At 33.2% G+C, this 19,641-nt stretch overlaps 2 protein-coding genes and 2 non-coding genes across 4 annotated transcripts; 2 read left to right on the top strand and 2 right to left on the bottom strand.

The window, feature by feature from the left end:
* Positions 1–3,100: 3,100 nt before the first annotated feature.
* Positions 3,101–3,183, top strand: TRNAL-UAA (transfer RNA leucine (anticodon UAA)). Its single transcript has one exon. It is a non-coding gene; the product is annotated as a tRNA-Leu (tRNA).
* A 550-nt stretch (positions 3,184–3,733) lies between these two features.
* Positions 3,734–6,907, bottom strand: LOC104101338 (DNA damage-repair/toleration protein DRT100-like). Its single transcript, XM_009608776.3, has 2 exons — positions 6,752–6,907; positions 3,734–4,900 (listed from the first exon to the last, which is right to left on the bottom strand). Exon 2 carries the CDS (start codon positions 4,893–4,895, stop codon positions 3,876–3,878), a length of 1,020 nt encoding a protein of 339 aa, XP_009607071.1. The 5' UTR covers positions 4,896–4,900; positions 6,752–6,907; the 3' UTR covers positions 3,734–3,875.
* Positions 6,908–10,661: 3,754 nt separating this feature from the next.
* On the top strand, positions 10,662–17,786 carry LOC104101339 (probable leucine-rich repeat receptor-like protein kinase At1g35710). Its single transcript, XM_009608777.4, has 11 exons — positions 10,662–10,978; positions 12,346–12,493; positions 12,664–12,735; positions 13,545–13,616; positions 14,249–14,320; positions 14,407–14,550; positions 14,636–14,716; positions 14,825–14,896; positions 15,020–15,091; positions 17,352–17,423; positions 17,493–17,786. The coding sequence occupies exons 1-11, from the start codon at positions 10,879–10,881 to the stop codon at positions 17,581–17,583; spliced, it is 996 nt and encodes a 331-aa protein (XP_009607072.1). The 5' UTR covers positions 10,662–10,878; the 3' UTR covers positions 17,584–17,786.
* Positions 13,020–13,091, bottom strand: TRNAN-GUU (transfer RNA asparagine (anticodon GUU)). The gene has a single exon. It is a non-coding gene; the product is annotated as a tRNA-Asn (tRNA).
* Positions 17,787–19,641: the final 1,855 nt, after the last annotated feature.

Here is a 19,641-nt window from a genome sequence, read left to right as displayed (position 1 = left end):
ATAATAATATAAACAAGTTTTCTAATGATCTGTCTAAGAACCTAGTTTGCATGTGCATTAACGAGTTTGATTTATAAGCAAATATTTCTACTAGTCCGGAGACTCTCAAAATTGTGCATATTAAATGGCATTCCCACGTCATAACTGCTTTAAGGAGCTTTGTCAAGCATTACTAGTACTAGTGGCAAACGAGCGGGTCGGGTCGGAAATGGATAATATTAGAAAACGGATAAATTATCTGACCCACCTCATATTTAATACGGATAAAAAACTGATTAACCGCGGATAATATGGGTAACCATATTATCCATGACTTCTTACATATGATCACTTTTGAGAGAATTTTTAGTCTCCCAAACTTGAGGAATCCCCAATTTGAGGCTTTACAAATGTAAAAGTTAGACACATTGGTTATCCATTGGTTACCCATTCGTTATTCATTTTCTAAATGGATAATATGGTTCTTATCCATATTTGACCCGTTTTTAAAAAGTTCATCATCCAACCCATTTTTTAGTGGATAACATGGGTGATTAACTGTTTTCTTTTAATTATTTTGCCACCCCTAATTACTAGTATCGATGGAGTAGGCGGAGTCTTCAAGAATCATAACGGAGATTGGATCTTGGTATTTTGTTGCACTATGAGAGTTCTGAATCACACTCATGCGAAACTCCTTGCTCTTAAATAGGCGTTTGGACATAAGAATTGTAAAAATCAAAAAAATTATGAAAATATTTTTCAAGTGAAAATGGTATTTGAAATTTAGAGTTGTGTTTGGACATAAATTTCAGTCTGGGTTGTTTTTGAAGTTTTGTGAGTGATTTGATTGAAAATTTTGAAAAACGGCTTTTTGCAGTTTTTCAAATTTTGTAAAATTTTCAAAATGCATCTTCAAGTGAAAATTAAAAAATTTATGAACAAACGCTGATTTCGAAAAAAGTAAATTTTTTTGGAAAAATTTTATGTCCAAACGGGCTCAAATTTGGACTACAACTAGTATTGGATCAAAATTTGTTATAAATGATTAAAACTGACTCAATGAAAGTCCTTCAGCTCCTTGAAATCATATTCCCAATTATCACTATATTTTATGTTATTGCAGGTTGTTATTGCAAAGGATGGGAAGTGCAGTGGTTCAGCTCCTTGAAATCATATTCCCAATTATCACTATATTTTATGTTATTGCAGGTTGTTATTGCAAAGGATGGGAAGTGCAGTGGTTTGATATAACTTTTGGAAAGAAATCAAAGTTGCACATCTTTTGGCGAGAGGAGGAGCAAAGATGGATACAGCAGACAAGAAATATCATTTTGTAAACCTTCCTTACTTCACCATAACAGCTAGACAAAGTAGGAACTTTTGTATTAAAAAGTTGTGGCCACTTAAAACTTGTACCAGTTTGTAGAACTTACACTTTTTCATTTGAATACTCCAACTTGACATAATAAGTACTAATAAATACATCCAGAAAAAAAAAGTTATAAATACAAAAAATAAAAAGAGGAAAGACACATGACACTTACTATCCCAGTAACCCGTACCCAACCATTCCCCTTCTTTTCCGATCACCCACGTCCCTTCCTTTCCTTACTCTTCATTCTTCTCCTTTCTCCTTTTCTTCATTGTTCTTTCTCTCTTATTTCTAAATCAAATTCACAATACCATAGTCATGATAGACGTGGAAAAAACATTTAATTTTGGAATTTCATTAAAAAATCAATAAAAATTCATGAGTTTGGAATGGTGGAGGTCGCCCAATATTATTACCAATATCTACCTTTTTTTATGCTGTTTGGCAAAGATGAATTCGATGACAGAACAACAACAAAGCTCGGGCTTTCTTCCGACAAGCAGTGGTTGAGGAAAGTTGGGACGGGAAAGGTGGATGGAGACTAGAAAATGAAAGAAAAGACTATTGAATGGGGAAGAGGGAAGAGGAAGGGAAAAGGAAATGGAGAAGGGGGGGAGGGGGGGGGGCGAATTAGGATAGAAAATGAAAAAAAATAACAGAAAGGGAGTGGGAGTTTGCTAGGGTAGACGAGAGAAGTGGGAGGGGAGGGGAAACGAGAAGGGGACGGGGAAAGGTCTATTTTTTCTTTTTTATTTATATTTTATTTTGATTCTAATATTTTTTTTTTTAAATAAAAACAATATTATTCACGCGCCTTGGTAGTGTGATTTGTACACAATTTAGTCATGTCAGTTGCACCGCTTCCACATAGGCATGGTCAACGGTCAAAAGTATTTATTAGTACTCATTCCGTCAAATTAGAGTGTTCAAATGGGAAAAATATAAGTTCATATATCGAAATTGCAAACTAATATAAGTTTAAGTGGCCACAAGGCCATTTGGCCTAAAATCTTAAGGAAGAAGTCTGTAATAATTTAGCACTTTTTGTCAAAATAGCACCATTAGATCTTGTTTTGTTGCTACCGACTACTTGGAATGATGATCCCAATGGGACATCTAATTTATGTAATGTTGCCATTTACTAATAAAAAAAATTCTCCCTTTTACCAAAATCTAAATAAATGAGTTTACAACTATTTCGATTAGTTAGTTACCAATATTACTAGTTTGATAGATTGTATATTAATTTGAAAATAATCAAGTCAAAATTTGAATTGAAACGGTGATCGAATGCTCTAGTTTATGATTAAGGTGTTTAAAAGTTTTTCTAAAAAGTTTACGAAAACTTAATTATATTTTAAAAAAATATATTATATGAAAATATTTAGTCAAATAAAGGTAAAAACTTATTTGCACTTGTGTTTACACTAAACAAATAAATATAAGATATATGTGTTTCATATGCTCATTATATTCTCACTTTAATTTGTAACTGCTACGGTATTTGGGATCTTTACACAAATAGTCGCTCATATTCATTATTTATTTTTTTCTAGTCATATACATAGATTATATCTTGATATACATAATGATACACATATAATATATAAATTATGCATATATTATACCGTCACCGGCTATTTCTAATTTAAGTGGTTGGATATGCAGCTATTTGAGTTATTTCTTCAATTCAAACGCTTTTTCCTAAAGTTCTTATAATAAGGAAAGAACTGCCTGAACAGTTCTGCTGGTTTGCCCGAGTGGTTAAGGGGGAAGACTTAAGATCTTCTGCACATAAGTGCGCGTGGGTTCGAACCCCACAGCCAGCACTTTTGATAACGTCATTCTTTTTTTGGTTCTGCCTGCCATCGATCATTACGAGACGAAGACGATAGCGAGCTGCACTGGTTAGCTAATTAGTTTTGTATAAAGCATACACGTTCAATATGCTTAGCTCAAAGGAAGATTGCTTTTTCTTCACCGTGTTCGGTATCCGATTTAGAGCCCGATTAATTCGAATTTGCATCGAAAAATCTCAGTTTTCGAGGATAAAACGCTCCTATTAAAAAACGCTTATGAACCCAAAACCTTTGGTTAAAGATAAACAACGCGAAGAAAGTTAAGTATATGTGCATATAATTAGTTCTTTTAACATTTAAAAGTACTACTCCAATATGTTTCACAATATGGAAATCACACTATCCTTTGGAAGTAAGAGGGAAAGTTTGATGCACATATTGATTAATCAACTGAATTTAATTTGCTTTTGTGGTGAAAGAAAACATGCAGTGGATAGCTTTTCATATGGCAAGTTGCTGTAAATATGCCCAAATTAAATTGTAAATGCAAAGGGATGAAAAATAAGTAAAGAAAATAAAAGAAGCAAAAGTTACAACTCTTTATATTATGTTGTTCAAGAAACAATACATGTGGTCAAAGCTTAATAGATTTTTCATACTGGCCAGTGATTCTGGCTCCTGTAGTTACATCTTTCTTACATATGTCCTGTGGTAGAATTCGGTTAATTCAAACGTTTGAATGGTACATCGACTTCTAGAAGATGTTTAAAGGAAGAAAAACAATCAGGCAATGATCCTAAAATCTTGTTATGAGAAACAAACATGACAGAAAGTTCACTAAGTCCACATACGGAGTTTGGTAACACAACAGATAACTGGTTGTTATTGACCATCAATTGTTGCAAATATTTTAAGTTCCCTAAAGTTGAAGGAATAGGCCCTGTTAGCTGATTATTTGCTACAGAAAATCTCAAAAGTGATGTCAAATAGCCAACTGATGAAGGTATGATTCCAGTGAGCCGATTATTTTCGAGTCTCAAATGTTGTAGTGTAGACCATTGGCCTGGATTTAAAGGCAATGGTATTTCTCCTACAAGCTGATTTTGTGCTAGGAAAAGACCTGAAATGGAATGTAGTTTTGTAATTGAAAATGGGATTTTCCCCGTTAATGAATTATTCGACAAATAAAGCTCCTGTAGTACTTGCAAATTCCCAATATTTTCTGGAATACTCCCTGTCAATAGATTATTTTCAAGATTCAAGAATTCCAAACTAGTCAAGTTTGAAATGGACTCAGGTAATGCACCAGAGAGTTGATTGTTTTGTAAGGTTAGTTTTTTAAGATTTTTGAGAACACCAATTGATGAAGGAATTTGGCCTGTTAATCCAATTAGTCTACTAAGATCAATGGATTCTAGAGAGGTGAGAAGTGTAATTGAAGGAGAGATTGAGCCACTCATAGTATTTGATACAAAATATGGAGCAAAATCATCGCCAGCGTCATAGTAACCAGGGAGATTAATTTCTACAACTCTGCCTGTTTCAGAGTTGCAAGAAATGCCAGCCCAATTGCAACAATCTTGGCCAATCCAGTTTTTTAGCCTACCAGAAGAATCAGAATGTATTGCAGCTTTAAAATCAGTGAGACCCTTGAGATCATTAGGGTGGCATGCCTTACTTTCACTAAGAGTGATTGTAAGAGAGACAATTGCAAGAAAGCAGATAAAGTGATGAGATGCCATTTTATCTGCAAAACAAATTAAACATGACGAGAATTAAGTTGGGAAGTTTTGGGATTGACTTGGAAAGAAAGAAAAGAGCTAGTAATTAATTAATAGAGCTCGAATATCTTTAGAGAAATAATAAATCTACTCATGCAACAATTAGGCATTTTAGGATTCAGGAAAAGGTTATTCACATTTCACACATATTGTTTACGCCGGATTATATTAATTAATCGTAGTTAAGTGAGATGCTAATATATATTCTTAGCTCCGCCCAAATATTAGTTGTTTTGGCGAGCTAGATTTATTTAAATATGTTTGATGTTTTCGAAAAACAAGAAGTTATTTTATTACTTCTCTCGCTTTGTTAAGTATGCTAGTCTTTAACTGCTTCAATTAAACTAAATATTAATTAAGTGAGATATTTAAAAGATAAAATAGAAGTTCAGATAAATACTTTTATGATTAAGGTTACCAGATGTATTTTCTAAAGGATGTGTAAAAACTTAAAAGATACTAATATACACATATCATATGTTCATTAGCTCTGTTTAAACACTAAGTATGATTAAATATATATTTTTAATTCAATGTCAAGAGTGGGGCTATATATTCAGACTTTCTTAGAATTTCTAGGTGTTCGTTTTTGGACATTATTGTTGAGGTTTTTGTTATTTAAGATGAAATAGTCTTAAAATGAGAGTGAATGGGAAATGAAGGGAAAAATAAAATTTTTGAGTAAAATTTTAAGTTTCCCTCTTGACAATGAGACATTGTCCCATATTGGAAGAGAAAAAGATTTTTGGTGGGTATATATATAATTGCTCTTCTTGTAGCTCTTAAAGAGTTAAGAAGAAAGCAAGCCTCGCGTCGTCGTCGTCGTCGCTCTGCTCGGCTTCGGTCAAATGATTGATTGATTAATTTTTTGGACCAAATTTATTTGTTAATAGTAAATATTAACGTAAGATTATCCGTATTTGTAACGGATATATTCCAATCCATGTATTGACCACCAGCTGCAATAGCAGCCGCCTAATGCTCTTCCCACCATGGCCAAGTGCTTGCTCCACAAACAACCTAGTGCATGCTCCACCATGGAGGGTGAAGGGTCGTTCATCTTCAAAGCTGACTGCTATAAATATGTGCAGCAGCTGTTGAAGAAAGATACACCAAACTGAAAACGCTCAACTTTGGCTATACATTGCACTCCTTCCTCTCAACATTTTCATACGATTTTCTGAATTTCTACTCCTTTGTTCTGCATTGTTTTAACTTCAAACAAAGCAACTGTAAGTGTGATTTGCTACCGAACTTTGTGTTCGCTGAAACACTGGGGTTTGAAGTACCGCTACACCAGTGTGTGATTCGTTCTATCCTAGGAGGAAATAATCCATAACCTTGGGTACTAGGAGGGGATTAAATTCCTTAAGGAAACACTGTGAATTCAGTGGGCTCGAATTAATTACTGTTTCATTACGATAACTTATATTTCCCAGAATTATTATTTACAAATACAGCAATATTGGCGGGACTGATGTGTAAAAACTTAAAAGATACTAATATATACATATCATATGTTCATTAGCTCTGTGTAAACACTGAGTATGATTAAATATATATTTTTAATTCAATGTCAAGAGTGGGGCTATGTATTCAGACTTTCTTAGAATTTCTAGGTGTTTGTTTTTGGACCTTATTCATTCTTTGTAAATGCAAATCGTGCTCCCTAAATCCTCAAAGGTCCCAATCAGCCAGATGGACTTGTCAATATCATGTATGAATTCATGAATAGAAAAGTATAATTTGAAGAAATATCACAAATGAATTCATGAATAAAGTAACAATAAATAGTTTGAAGAAAGTAGAGAAATTACCAATACTTCAAATGGGAAGCAATCCTAAAGTCCACCAACTGCTATTGTTCCTTAAAACTCTGATAACATCGGGCGTTTAGATTTTTCGGTAATACCTACTAATTAGATTGAAAATATTTAACAATTGATGTTAAGATTTTTAGGTAATACCTACTTGGGTTTATAAACATATTAATTTGTCGACATTTAAAGACTAACATATTGTTGCAAATTTGAGGTAGTGCGAAAATAGTTGAGGAATTTAAGATATGGATCACACGTAATTAAAATAAAGAAGCAGTTTGAAAATTCAAATTTGTTAAATCTTTGATTTTCATTCATGTACAACAACCTCAAAAGACAATAATTTTTAGCTCCATAATATTATCTGTTTATCTTTTTCTTGGAGCATCAGTAAAAATAATGGATATGAGATTTCTGCGAAAATTTGGAAGATGGAGTAGATAATTGGGTTTTGTAAAACTCAAACATTACAAAATGTGTTTTTAGTCCCTTAAGAGTAAATATAATTAAATATAAATCAATTACTATAATTTAATAAATCTTAATTTTTGGCTCTGTATGGTTATCAATTTATCTGGGACCTTTTTATTTTCCTCCTTTCATCCAACTCAAAACAAAAGAATATAAAAGTTCAAAACCTTTTGTTTATTTCTCTCTTTTCAGTCAGCTTTTCTCTTCCATTGTGGTCAAACAGAGTAACAAGAATGACACAGTTACCCACAAAAATAAAATTATTTATTCTTACTTATTCATTTATTTTTCTACTCATCAAACTAATTACATTTCCTACTCATAGTAGTTTTTGTGGGGAATTTTCTCTTTTTTCTCAAATTCTTTTTTATTTCTATGCTTATTTCCTTTTTTTTTTTCCTCCTTTTCTCTCTTCTCATTTTCTTCTTATTTTTTTCCTTTTTTCTCTTTTTCTATTCATTTATTTTTGCTCAAATCGTATTATTGTTATTTATACCATAACTTATTTCACACTCAATTTTGACTCCATCTTTTTTTATATATTTATTTTCTTTATTTGTTGTTCCTTTTCTAATTCCATTTAACTCTTTTTTTCTTTTATTTTCTTTATTTCTTGTTCCTTTTCTAATTTCATTTAACTTCTTTTTTTAATATTTATTTTCTCTTCATAATCTAATTTCATTTAATGTTTTTACTATTTTTATTATTCTTGTTTTTATACAATAAGAAAAAATGATAATAAAATATTGAAAAATGCAATAAAAGTATAAGTGCTAAAAAAGAATTGTAGTACAAAATGATACCAATATGGTATACATGTATACCATATTGGTATATGATTGCTCTAGAATATTGCTACAACTATCTGCGACTATACTACTGTACCAAAACATTAAAGGATGCAATAAAAGTATGAGAAAATTATATGCTCGCATGCACTAAATATTCGCAAAGCAACTTGCTCATTTCGTATACTAACAGAGTATATAGTTGTATGGGGTCATTCCAACAATTGTCTATTACTATAAAAATTATTACATAATACACATATTCTATGTCCGTCGGCACAACAAAATTCCAGCACTGCAAGTGCTGTTCATATAAATAATTCTATAATAGAATTCACTTAAAAATGCATCTAAAATAACCAAAAAAATATTCAAACTACCATATGATACCAATATGACATATAACTATACCAACGTGGTATACATTTTTATTTGTTAATTCCCGGCAACTATATGTCTATACTACTATTACATAACACACATGCATAAAGAGGAAAAAAAAAATAGCGTACCACATATTAATATAATAAAGTATTTAAAGATATTGTACTATATTACTATTATTAAAAGAAAATCAAATAATGTACCAATTAAATGCAGCTAATACAATCAAAAAATGATTCAAGTAGCATATGATACCAATATAGTATATAGTTATACTAATATGATATATAGTTGTACGAGATCGTTCCAACAACGGTATATAACTATAAAAATTATTACATAATACACAAAATCTATGCCCATAGGTACAAGAAAATTCAACACAGCAAAACATGATCATATAAAATATTTCATGATAGAATTCACTTTAAAATGCAGCAAAAACAACCAAAAATTATTCCAACTACCATATGATACCAATATGGCATATAATTATACCAATAGGGTATACAATTCTACTAATTAATTTCAGGCAACTATATATGACTATACTACTATTACATAATACACATGCATAAAGAAAAAAATTAAAAAATAATGTACCACATATTAATATAATAATATATTTCAAGATATTGTACTATAATACTATTATATAAAACAAACACATAAAGAAAAAATCAAAATGATTGCATAATAAATATGCATAAAGAAAAATTAAAAAAATTCAAGATACCATACTATTCTACTATTACTAAAGAAAAATCAAACAGTGCACCAATTAAATGTAGCTAATACAATCAAAAAATATTCCAACTAATATATGATACCAGTATAGTATATAGTTATACCAACAAGGTATACAATTGTATGCAAAGAATTTTAAAAAGATTTTTTAATTTAATTATTAAACTGAAATAATATCAGTAAATTATATACTTTTAAATTATATATTATATACTAAAATACTATACAATATATCAAAATAATATCTTGTGTTCTTCATTCAAGATTATACAATTATGGTATATTGTATACTATTCATGGGCTTCAAGCTCAACAATGGTGGGTCTTCGTACACACACAAAAATTACATCTGAGAACTTTAATATATTAAGTAATTGTATGTGCTACTTACAATAAAGAAAGACCAAATTATTTAGTTATCAAATTGTAATAGCTACTAATTAAGCTTGCAAAAATGAAGTTGGATGTCTTAATATTCTGCACTTCAAATGCAAAGGCAAATATATACTGCAACATGAGCGAAGGTAGTTTATTGGATTATTGAATTGATTTCATACTTTTTCACAAAGAGAAAGCTAGGGTGTTTTATTAAAAGGAAAAATGCACCGTTTGGTATGTTGAGTAAAACAAATTCAAGGGAGAAAGAGGAATGGGTAGTCGGAAAATAGATTTGGATCAAATAAGTAAAAATTATAAATAATTTTTAAATGAGCAAAAACCGGTAATTAGTTTGTGCCTCAGGTTGCGTAGTCTCCTCATAAAACAACATAGTTGTTCTAGGCCCTTTTAAATCTTTGGGTCGCAATTCTAAGGTATAAAGGTTGAGGTACACCTAAAGAAAATTTGATAGCAAAAAATTTCTTTAACATCTATTTTTGCCATGATATTAATCCAACTTCATCGTGAATCGTTTATCTCATTCATATTAACTAGTGTTAGAACCCGTTAGAATCCGCGCGATATGCGGATAATTTGACAAAATATTAATCTTATAAAATTATGATTTAATATATCATATTATTTTAATAAATCTTAGTTGTTATTTTATTATTTAATATAATGTGCAAAAATATAACATAATCTATACAAAATCAAAAGATATACATCATAAAGTAATCAAATAAATTGTTTGTTCTCTATTATCAAATAAATTGTTTGTTCTCTATTAATTCTTTATTAAATTAACAAGTACTTAGTAGTATACATTTTTTAAGATACTTTCTATTAACTTGTCCATTGACTTAAAGGGTGCAGTTAAATTCTCTTTTTTGCAAGTAAAATAAAAATATTTTTTATGTATAGATGTTGAATCTAGTGCAGACTTGCATTTTTCGAATAGCGTTATTAGAAATCCGTGATGCTAATTGCTACTATTAGAATATCAGCTACGCAAATGCTATGGCACCAAAACGGGCAAACACAAATAATTTTCAGGTAAATATTTTTTCTAAGAGAATAGCGTTTGTTTAATTCTTTTTATTTTTGTTAAAAAGGAGGGCGGAAATTCACCGACGCGCAGCGCAGGCTATTTTGCGCGTTGTTCTAAAAACTATTTGAGGAAAATCCCAAACTGAAGATTCATTTTATCTCTCTCTCGTTTCACACACAGATCTTTTCCTTGATCTCTCTCAACCTCTCTATACTCTACATAATAATAATAATGTACGTATAGCTCTTGCGGATTCTGAGGATTCAAATTCGACTTGGCCGAAGGTGATCGATTACCTATTCAAAATGGCTCGCATTGGTCATCTACCTTCAGTAATTCTCCTGATCTTCTCGTTATCCTTGATCCAGAGCGTTGTCGTTCAGTGTAAAACCCTCAAGCGTGACGGTAACTCTACTTTCCCCCCATCATTTCGATCCATTTTCTTTTAAGCCTAATTTCTCAGCTTTTAGGTGAGAAGATCAGTTAATTTGAGTAAAAATAGTTGGATTTTATAGGTTACGTGCAGTTTCTTGTGAAATTTTGTAGTTTCAGTTTCAGCTATCCATTTCCTTTTACGCCTAATTTCTTAGCTTTTAGGTGACAATATCAGCTAATTTGAGTAAAAATCGCTGGATTTGATAGAATATATGCAGTTTCTAGTGAAGTCTTATAGTTTTATCTAAAATAGTTGAACTTTTGTAGGTTTTATGAAATTTTATAGTTTGAGTGAAAGTAATTGAATTTTGTCTATTTTGTGTAGTTTCTAAAGCAAGTTTATAGTATGAGTTGAAGTAATCGACTTTTATAGATTTTATCCAGTTTCAACGTGCAAGTTTATAGTTTGAGTCGAAATAATTGGATTTTTATAGAATTTGGAGTTTCTATGTGTGGATGTATAGCTCAGTGGAGATGATTGGATTCTATAGATTAAATGAAATTCCAAGTGCAACTTTATGGTTTGAGCGAAAACAGTTGGATTTTATGCATTATCTACAGTTTCTAAGTGCATTTTTACAATTTTAGGGTAAATAATTGGATTTGTAGATTTTAGGCAGTTTCCAAGTGCAAGTTTATCTAGTTTGAGTGAAAGATTGTATGTGGTTTCTCATTGCAACTTATTGTGTTTTCATCTTTTCTTACTTTAATTTCCTTTTTCTGAATGACTATATGATTGGTTTAATAATTTAAGCTTTGCAGTTAGTTAATTTGTTGAGAAATAGCTATTCATCTGGCGTATAATCATGATAAGTAAAATGTATCATCTATTATTTCTAATAAACTAAATGAATTCCCTTGGAGCGTCACTAGCGATAATCTTTTTTTTTTTTTTTTCCGTATTTACTCGTAAAATTTTGAATTTTCTAGTTATACAGGTAAGCATAGCTGTTTTCAAAAGTGAGGGCCAATTAATAATTCAATAAATGTCAATTAGATACAACTACATGATTACATATTAGTTAATTAAATTGTACTATAAGTGTATAGTCAATCTGGAACATTCTTATGCTTGCCATCGAATAAGAACGCCTATTCTGGGGCTTGAGCCCATGACCACAAGGTTAAAAGCTTTGTGCTCTGCCCTTAGTTCTGTTGCGAACTCCACATGGTTCCAATGGGAATCACTCTTTCTCTGTTAGTGTTTTCATCAAAAGGATTTAAACAGTTTGAATAAGGCCATTGATTGCATTCATGAAAAAACCAAGGAGTTGTTGTAGTACCTGGCTGTACATTTTTAGAGTGGACTAATTTGAACTTCTGAAATATGACTGTAGTGAAAGCTTTGAATGAAATTAAGGCATCTCTTGGATGGAGAGTGGTGTATGCATGGGTTGGAGATGATCCTTGTGGAGATGGTGATTTACCTCCATGGTCTGGTGTTACATGTTCCACACAGGGTGATTATAGAGTAGTTACCGAATTGTAAGTGTTGCCTCTCCATTTTTAAGTAGTTTCTATGTAGCTCTTGTATGACATAATAAAAAAAAAAAATCTTTTCTAAGGTTCAAGTCTATATGAAGTTACTCACAGAATTGAAATATCCTTTTTTCCCCACTCTTTCACAATTTTCTTTTCTGTTTTACTACTTGCAGGGAGGTTTATGCTGTTTCAATTGTTGGCCCATTTCCTACTGCTGTCACTAACTTATTGGATCTTACTAAATTGTAAGATACTTCTCTTTGGCTCTGTACTAGAATCTAGCTTCTACAAAGCTTTAGCTACTTTGTAAAGATTTTTTAACCTCATCCAAACTGAGAAGTTGCCCTAAACAATTTGGATGTTTTTATATCCTCTAGTTATAATTGCTCATTAAACCAACTACAAAAAATGTTTAGCTTGGTTATTAACTATTATGCTCATTGATAGTTTTTCCAATTTAGAAACAAAGAAAGGGAACGGGTTACCTCCTTTTAACGGGCAAAGCGAGCCCCTTTATTCTCAATCAAATCTCCCCAAGTAGGATTCGAACCTACGACCAATTGGTTAACAGCCGACCGCTCTACCACTGAGCTACTGAGGAGCAACACGAGATTCGATCTCATAGAGTTCAATTCCCGTTCCCAACCCATGACCAATATGAGCTCGAAGCTTCCTTCGTAACTCCCAGAACTTCTTCGTAGTGGCTCCCTTACATGCCTCATTTCAGAGGGAACCTCAAAGTGGCTCTATTTCATTATATTCCATCCATATCCCAATTCCATTCATTTAATATCCCTTTGGTGTCATTGACATAACAAATGTCGTTTCTAGTCTATCTCTTTCTAACTTGAACCTTGTTCCTACATGACCTTATCAATTCGATCAGGCACTTGCCATCTATTTTCAATGTTCAAATCTTTGACAACACGAAAAAACCATTGTTCAACTTTTGATACTATTTAAGGCAATAGTTAGTGGACATTGCGTCTGTACTTTTGGATCGTTTAATTTTCATTATAAATTTATTAATGTGTAAAATTCTTTTTTATGGCAGGGATCTGCATAATAACAAGCTGACCGGTCCTCTTCCTCCTCAAATTGGGCGTTTGAAGCGTCTTAAAATATTGTACCATCTCTTACTTACTCGTATATTCCTATTGAAGTATCTATATTTGGTAGCTTTTATGCACTGATATTAATGTTTAGAGTTATGCTCTGTCTCTCAATAGCCTGATTCTCCGGTCTCTAGATCAACATATGTTTATCCATTGAAATCTTGCTAGGTGATGTTAATACAATTCAACTGTGTTCTACAAAGTGTTACATACATGGCATTTGCATCAAGATGAAATGCTCTTATCTTGGCAAGGAAAAGTCTGCCTGATTAGTCTAAAAAAGGGGGTGGGAGGGAGCCTGCCTGATATAATTTGTATCAGAATATATTCTCAACTGAGAGAATATATGGAGTGGGTTTATTACCAAGGAAATAGCACTTAACTAAGAAGGCCTTTTTTACTTCTTAGAATCGTATTAAATGTATATCTGAACATCTACTTTCTGTTGCCATCTATCCTACCTTTAGGTTTTTCTTTTCTCCACAGGAACCTCCACTTTGTCCAAGAATGTTTTGGAGTCTGTTATTTACTTCTATTGCTTTCTTGCCCAAGATTTGGTGAAACTATTTGGTATGTTCTAGTTTCCCAGTGTGTGATAATGTTGCACTGTTGATGAGTCCCTTGTCTTGATTCTATTTCGCAGAAATGTAAGGTGGAATAAACTGCAAGATGTCATTCCACCTGAAATAGGTGAACTAAAGCAGCTAACACATCTGTGAGTACTTTTGAGCTTCTCTAGCTGTGCTATTTGCAGATCTATTTTGCTGTTGTTGACTATTAACTAATATGCATCTTTTTCAGCTACCTAAGTTTTAATAATTTCAAAGGCGAAATTCCTAAGGAGCTTGCTAATCTTCCTGAACTTCGTTATCTCCATCTGCATGAAAATCATTTTACTGGGCGAATTCCACCTGAATTGGGTACCTTACAGCATCTTCGGCACCTGTAAGACACCTTGTTAACTTCTTCTGTACTTTAGCATATGGAACCTGTGTTACATGGATACCACTGTGATCTAATGCAATTGCAGGGATGTTGGTAACAATCGTTTGGTTGGAACTATAAGAGAACTCATACGTATTGAAGGATGCTTTCCAGTTCTCCGCAACCTGTAAGTTGATTCTTCTTGTTTAAATGTCAAACCGCTTATGAGTATCCTGCTGCTAATGTTATGGATTATATCCTAATCCGAGGATTTTACACGCGCTGTAACTTGCAGTTACTTAAATAATAATTATCTTACTGGAGGCATTCCAGCACAGCTTGCAAACTTGACGAACTTGGAGATCTTGTAAGTTTCGAGAATAAAGTTTCTCCATGATTGGTGCTTGTCTCTGGACAAATCACAGCTTATTTTATCCTGTAGTAGTAATAAATATGGTCATGCTTAATTTGATTCCTCCGGTTATTGCAGATATCTATCTTACAACAAGATGACAGGAGTTATACCATATAGCATTGCTCATATTCCTAAGTTAACTTACTTGTAAGTCTTCCTCTATGCTTTAATCTACTCATTGAGTATACTGGATGTGATGTCCCAGTGATTATCTAATGATTGCAATCTTTCAAGGGTCTTTCGTGAAGAGCTGAACTTTTAGAATTGTTCAATTTAAGTATGCTTTGACAAACGCATTAGTAGATAAACCTGAGGTTAGTTGGCAAATGTGGTCTTGCAAGGTCTTTCTTTCTTAAGGAGATAAGTTTTGAGGATTGTTCAACTTATGGATGCTGTGATAGTTGACAAAAAAACGTTAATAGATGCACTTGGAGCTTGTTGGGTGACCTTATTGGACCTTTTCCTTGATGATTTCCTCGGACAAGTAGTTTTTATAGCAACTGGCTGAAGAATTTGGATGTAAGAGTGTTCTCATTCTTGTAGGTTCTAATTTTAGCACCAAAAAGACAAACCACAATAGCAAGACTTCTCATATACTCAAGATTTTGCTTGAGCTATATAGCAGCAACACACATTACAGAGACGCACTGGTAACATGTTAAACTGTAATTATAGATATATTGTCTGTAAAAATAGTAAAATCATTATATTGGTATAACATGTTAAAAAAACTTGATTAGTGTATAATTTAGAAAAAAGATGAACATTCAAACATGCAAATGTATAGGCATAGCCGTCCTTGCACTTGATTGTCAATAACAATTGCATTTCCTACCCATTTATTTCTTTCTTCCGAAACCCATGCTCTTTTACATTCCCCTTCAACCCCCAAATTACAACTCATTGATTTATAGTAGTTAGAGGCTTGGAGAATATGGGAAGGACCTGCATTTTGGTGGTCAAAGAATGTTAAAAGACAGTGTACTTGTGTGAGATAGGTATCCTTTGGTGTTCAAGATATGTCATGTTGGACAGCAGAACTCCTGTTGTCCAGCTCTGATTTGTTTTACAAAACATCAGGTGTGGTACTTTGACTTTTTATACATCTCCATGCATCACCACACTTATATATTGTTTGTTGCCATTAAGTCAAATGCAATCCTATGACTTTCTCTTTTTGCCCATGCAATCCTATGACTTTCTCTTTTTGCCCATGCATCAGGTTGCTTAGGTATGTTACTTGTTGTAAATTCGACTTAACGTTTATAGCTTGCAACACATTTTGTTGACCCCACCTTCTGTGTCTGGGCCTTTATTGGGGCAATACATTGTGTGATTGCTGCTGCAATTATATGTTAGATGTCTAAGATTAACTCTCTTTCTCTCTTCTCCCCCAGTTCCTCTCTCCAATGGAAAGGGTATACTAGAAAGGGAAAACCTTTGTCTTTGAAGCTTAACCATATGTTTCCGGATGGAAAACCTTTTATCACAACGTTTTCCTTCAAACTGTTGGTGATAGAGCTTTTTGGTTGGCTAGTCTACTGAATGTTTAATCTTCCAGTCTTCTGGATCTGAAATGTTCGACACTGTGTAAGATCCTTTCTTATAAACAACTAAAGCATACAAACTTAAACTTGGGCCTAGTTTCATTAGTGTTGTCAAATTGATCCTTGAGCCATGAACTGAGGCTCCGCACAAGATGCTCCAATGAAGGTGGTAAGGAATGTGCTCGCAAAACCAGCCAACCAACTGCTTTTCTAAAAATATTAGGTTAATTTGTGAGGCCCATGTGTATCTTCTGGAAAGGGTTGCATTACACAATATATATTCTTTAAATAGCAAAACAATATATTAACTTTTTACAAGGCATTACTGATGAATATATTAGTGATTAGGAATACAAAACTGTAAATTTAATGTCAGAGAGCTAGCCACTAAGTCTGAATTAGAATTTTAAAGCTGTATGTTTGATTTTTGAATCTGAAATTTAAGATTGTTTTTAACCAATGACATGTATTTTGCTTTATCTTTTTCTGTTCCTCTACCCATAAAATTGTTGTTTGTGTTTATAGTTCTTTTTTCATGCAGTATCTATAATTATATGTTTCTTGTTTGCACCTATTCAGTAAAGAGAGTACTTGAATTACGCCTTGCCTTAAAGCCCAAATGGTCCTTGCAGTTGTGTGTGCACGTGTTTTTTTTCTCTTCCTTTTATTAATTTTTTGATCTTCCATTGACAATTCTGGTGGTATAGATCATGCCTTTGCTCTTCTTGATTGTATACCTGTTAGATCTTGTTCAAAAGAAGTAAAAAGAAAACATAGTTCTGCATGCATTTGATATTGATGTCTGCATGTGAATGACTGGACATCTTGTCGAACATGTCTGAAGCTGAATCTGATTTCAGGTATCTCGATCACAATCAATTTTCTGGGAGAATCCCCGACGCCTTCTACAAGCACCCTTTCTTAAAAGAAATGTGAGCATTCTTTGCTACTGCGCAATTTTTTGCTTTGTGCAAATACTAACATGTTAAATTATGTCATAGGTACATTGAAGAAAACGCGTTCAGGCCTGGTGTAAAACCAATTGGCTTGCACAAAGTGCTAGAACTTACGGATGCAGATTTCCTTGTTTAGAAAAAGAAGCTCGTACTGTTATTTATTCATCCGCAAGTGTACCTTAGGTTGTTAGAAAGAAGCAGCCGACCCCTGCCCTGTCAGTGTCTATTCTTCAGTTGCTAGATGAGAAAGATCATATTTTGTGCAAAGCAATCAACCAAACTTAGTTGCTGTTGCTGTAGTTAATAATTCCACGTATTGAATCACGATAAGTTATTCAATCAGCTGTCTCACTTGCCTTAAATTCTTACGTACGGTGATGATTACAAGGGAGCAGACTTCACCTGAGTTACATGAAAGGGTAGAGATGCTGATAGGACAGATGATTTTGGACAGGCGTTTTATTTTTTTTCTAAATACTCATTTTTTGTGTAAATTATGAAATCGCTAGTACCAGGATTAGTTATTAATCAAACTAAATGATCTATGCTATTGAGGTGATGAGTTAAAACTCCAGGAGCTTTCTTTTCTAATGTTCTTGAGACACCATATCTTAAAAGTTTTTAGTTAAACGTAGGATCACCTAACGCGAGCGCCGTTATTTGCAATTTTAAACGGGGAAGATCACACGGTAACCTATGCTAATACAACAACACTCCGAATTTTGCAAAGAATAATGCCTATAATGCAAAGAATGATCTCATTAATTTACTCATCAAAGACATAAATAACCACATAAAAGTATGCCTTTTCAAATAATGTAAGGAGTCTTTTGGTTCATGAGATAAGGGGGTAATAATTCTGGGATAAAATTTGGAATTATTTATTTTCATAATTGGTTGAATTTTTATTTTCAATATAAGTAGTATTCGAGATTAGCTATATCACAGTGAAAAGATAGGAATAACTAATTTCGGGATAAAACCAAAAGACAAAAGTGCTTGTCTCCAAAGATAGTAGTCCGAAGTCCTTTAAGAAAGTTAGGATTAAAAATGAAAATAAAAATTTATCTAGTAAAACTGAAACACTTATTTTATATCGTATAAGGTCAAAATCGAGCTCGCCTACAACTTGGTAGATTAGGCTTGGAACGTGACAACCAATGACTGAAGATCAACCTCGAGTCCCACCGAGTTAGAACCCGAGATCGGAATGTCTGCGTTCGAGGAGCAGTGAGTCCGGTATCGACCTTAGCCTTGAACGAGCTCGGAGAAACATTGTTGAGTTAACTAACAGAAAACCAAAATATCCGTGACCGATCGGATATTGCGGCGGCAATCTCGGCACGTATTAGTAAGGAACCGACAATCAGCGAATCAGGAGATTTTTACCTTTTATGGAAATGTACCTAGAGTAGGACTCTTTTACTATAAAAAGGGTATCTGATAATTCATTCAACACATTGTCACGCGCATCCCAAAACAATATATTGTTATTCTCTTTAAGTTCTTCTTATTCTTTTGTTGTTCTGTTCTAATATCGATCAAGGCACTTTTGGCTCGAGGGTGGCTAAAGGCTAAGACCACTCAACTCGTGTGGTTTGCATTTACTTTTTCATTAATTATTTCAATTGCAAACTGATTTATCATTTTGTATCAAGTTAAATCACGTATCCTTAAAACCATTTACAAATTTAATTGTTATCTGATTTTGAGGGTAAACAGTTTGGCGCCCACCGTAGGGCTAAGGATAATAGTGGTTGTTCGATACAAATCTCCATAACATACTACTTTACACTTGTTCTTTGAAGTCTCTTTAATTTCAGGTTAAAACTCAAAATATCGAATTCTCAATCAGCACCCATACATGTTGACAAAGAGTCCGGCCATCACGGTGAAAATAACAACATAGTGCCTAGAAATGAGGTACCGCCCGTTAATCCTATCGAAATTCCGGTCGCAGACCCGATTGACGCTAGTTCACATGTGGCTATCGACGCAAACTTGCCTATCGACCCCAAGAATAACGTCCACGGTGGAGCCCGATCGGCAACTCAAAACACACAAAACATTGGAGGAGTTGGGATCAGTTTGCGGATGATCTTCGAAATGCTGCATGCTCAACAAACGGCGATAACTCAGTTACAGAACCAAAGTCGTGCACCGAGTAGGGTCGAACCCAATCTACCCCGGGAAG

Source organism: Nicotiana tomentosiformis, chromosome 11 (genome assembly GCF_000390325.3).
Source record: "Nicotiana tomentosiformis chromosome 11, ASM39032v3, whole genome shotgun sequence".
Taxonomy (NCBI): Eukaryota; Viridiplantae; Streptophyta; class Magnoliopsida; order Solanales; family Solanaceae; genus Nicotiana; species Nicotiana tomentosiformis.
This window is presented reverse-complemented; position numbering and strand designations above follow the sequence as displayed.

What these genes read in the sequence shown, in the direction of transcription:
- LOC104101338 (XM_009608776.3), bottom strand. Translation starts at nt 4,895, where the DNA reads ATGGCATCTCATCACTTTATCTGCTTTCTTGCAATTGTCTCTCTTACA.
- LOC104101339 (XM_009608777.4), top strand. Translation starts at nt 10,879, where the DNA reads ATGGCTCGCATTGGTCATCTACCTTCAGTAATTCTCCTGATCTTCTCG. An exon ending in TTGAAGCGTCTTAAAATATT is followed by an intron (nt 13,617 to 14,248) that starts GTACCATCTCTT and finishes TCTATTTCGCAG; the next exon opens with AAATGTAAGGTGGAATAAAC. An exon ending in CACCCTTTCTTAAAAGAAAT is followed by an intron (nt 17,424 to 17,492) that starts GTGAGCATTCTT and finishes ATTATGTCATAG; the next exon opens with GTACATTGAAGAAAACGCGT.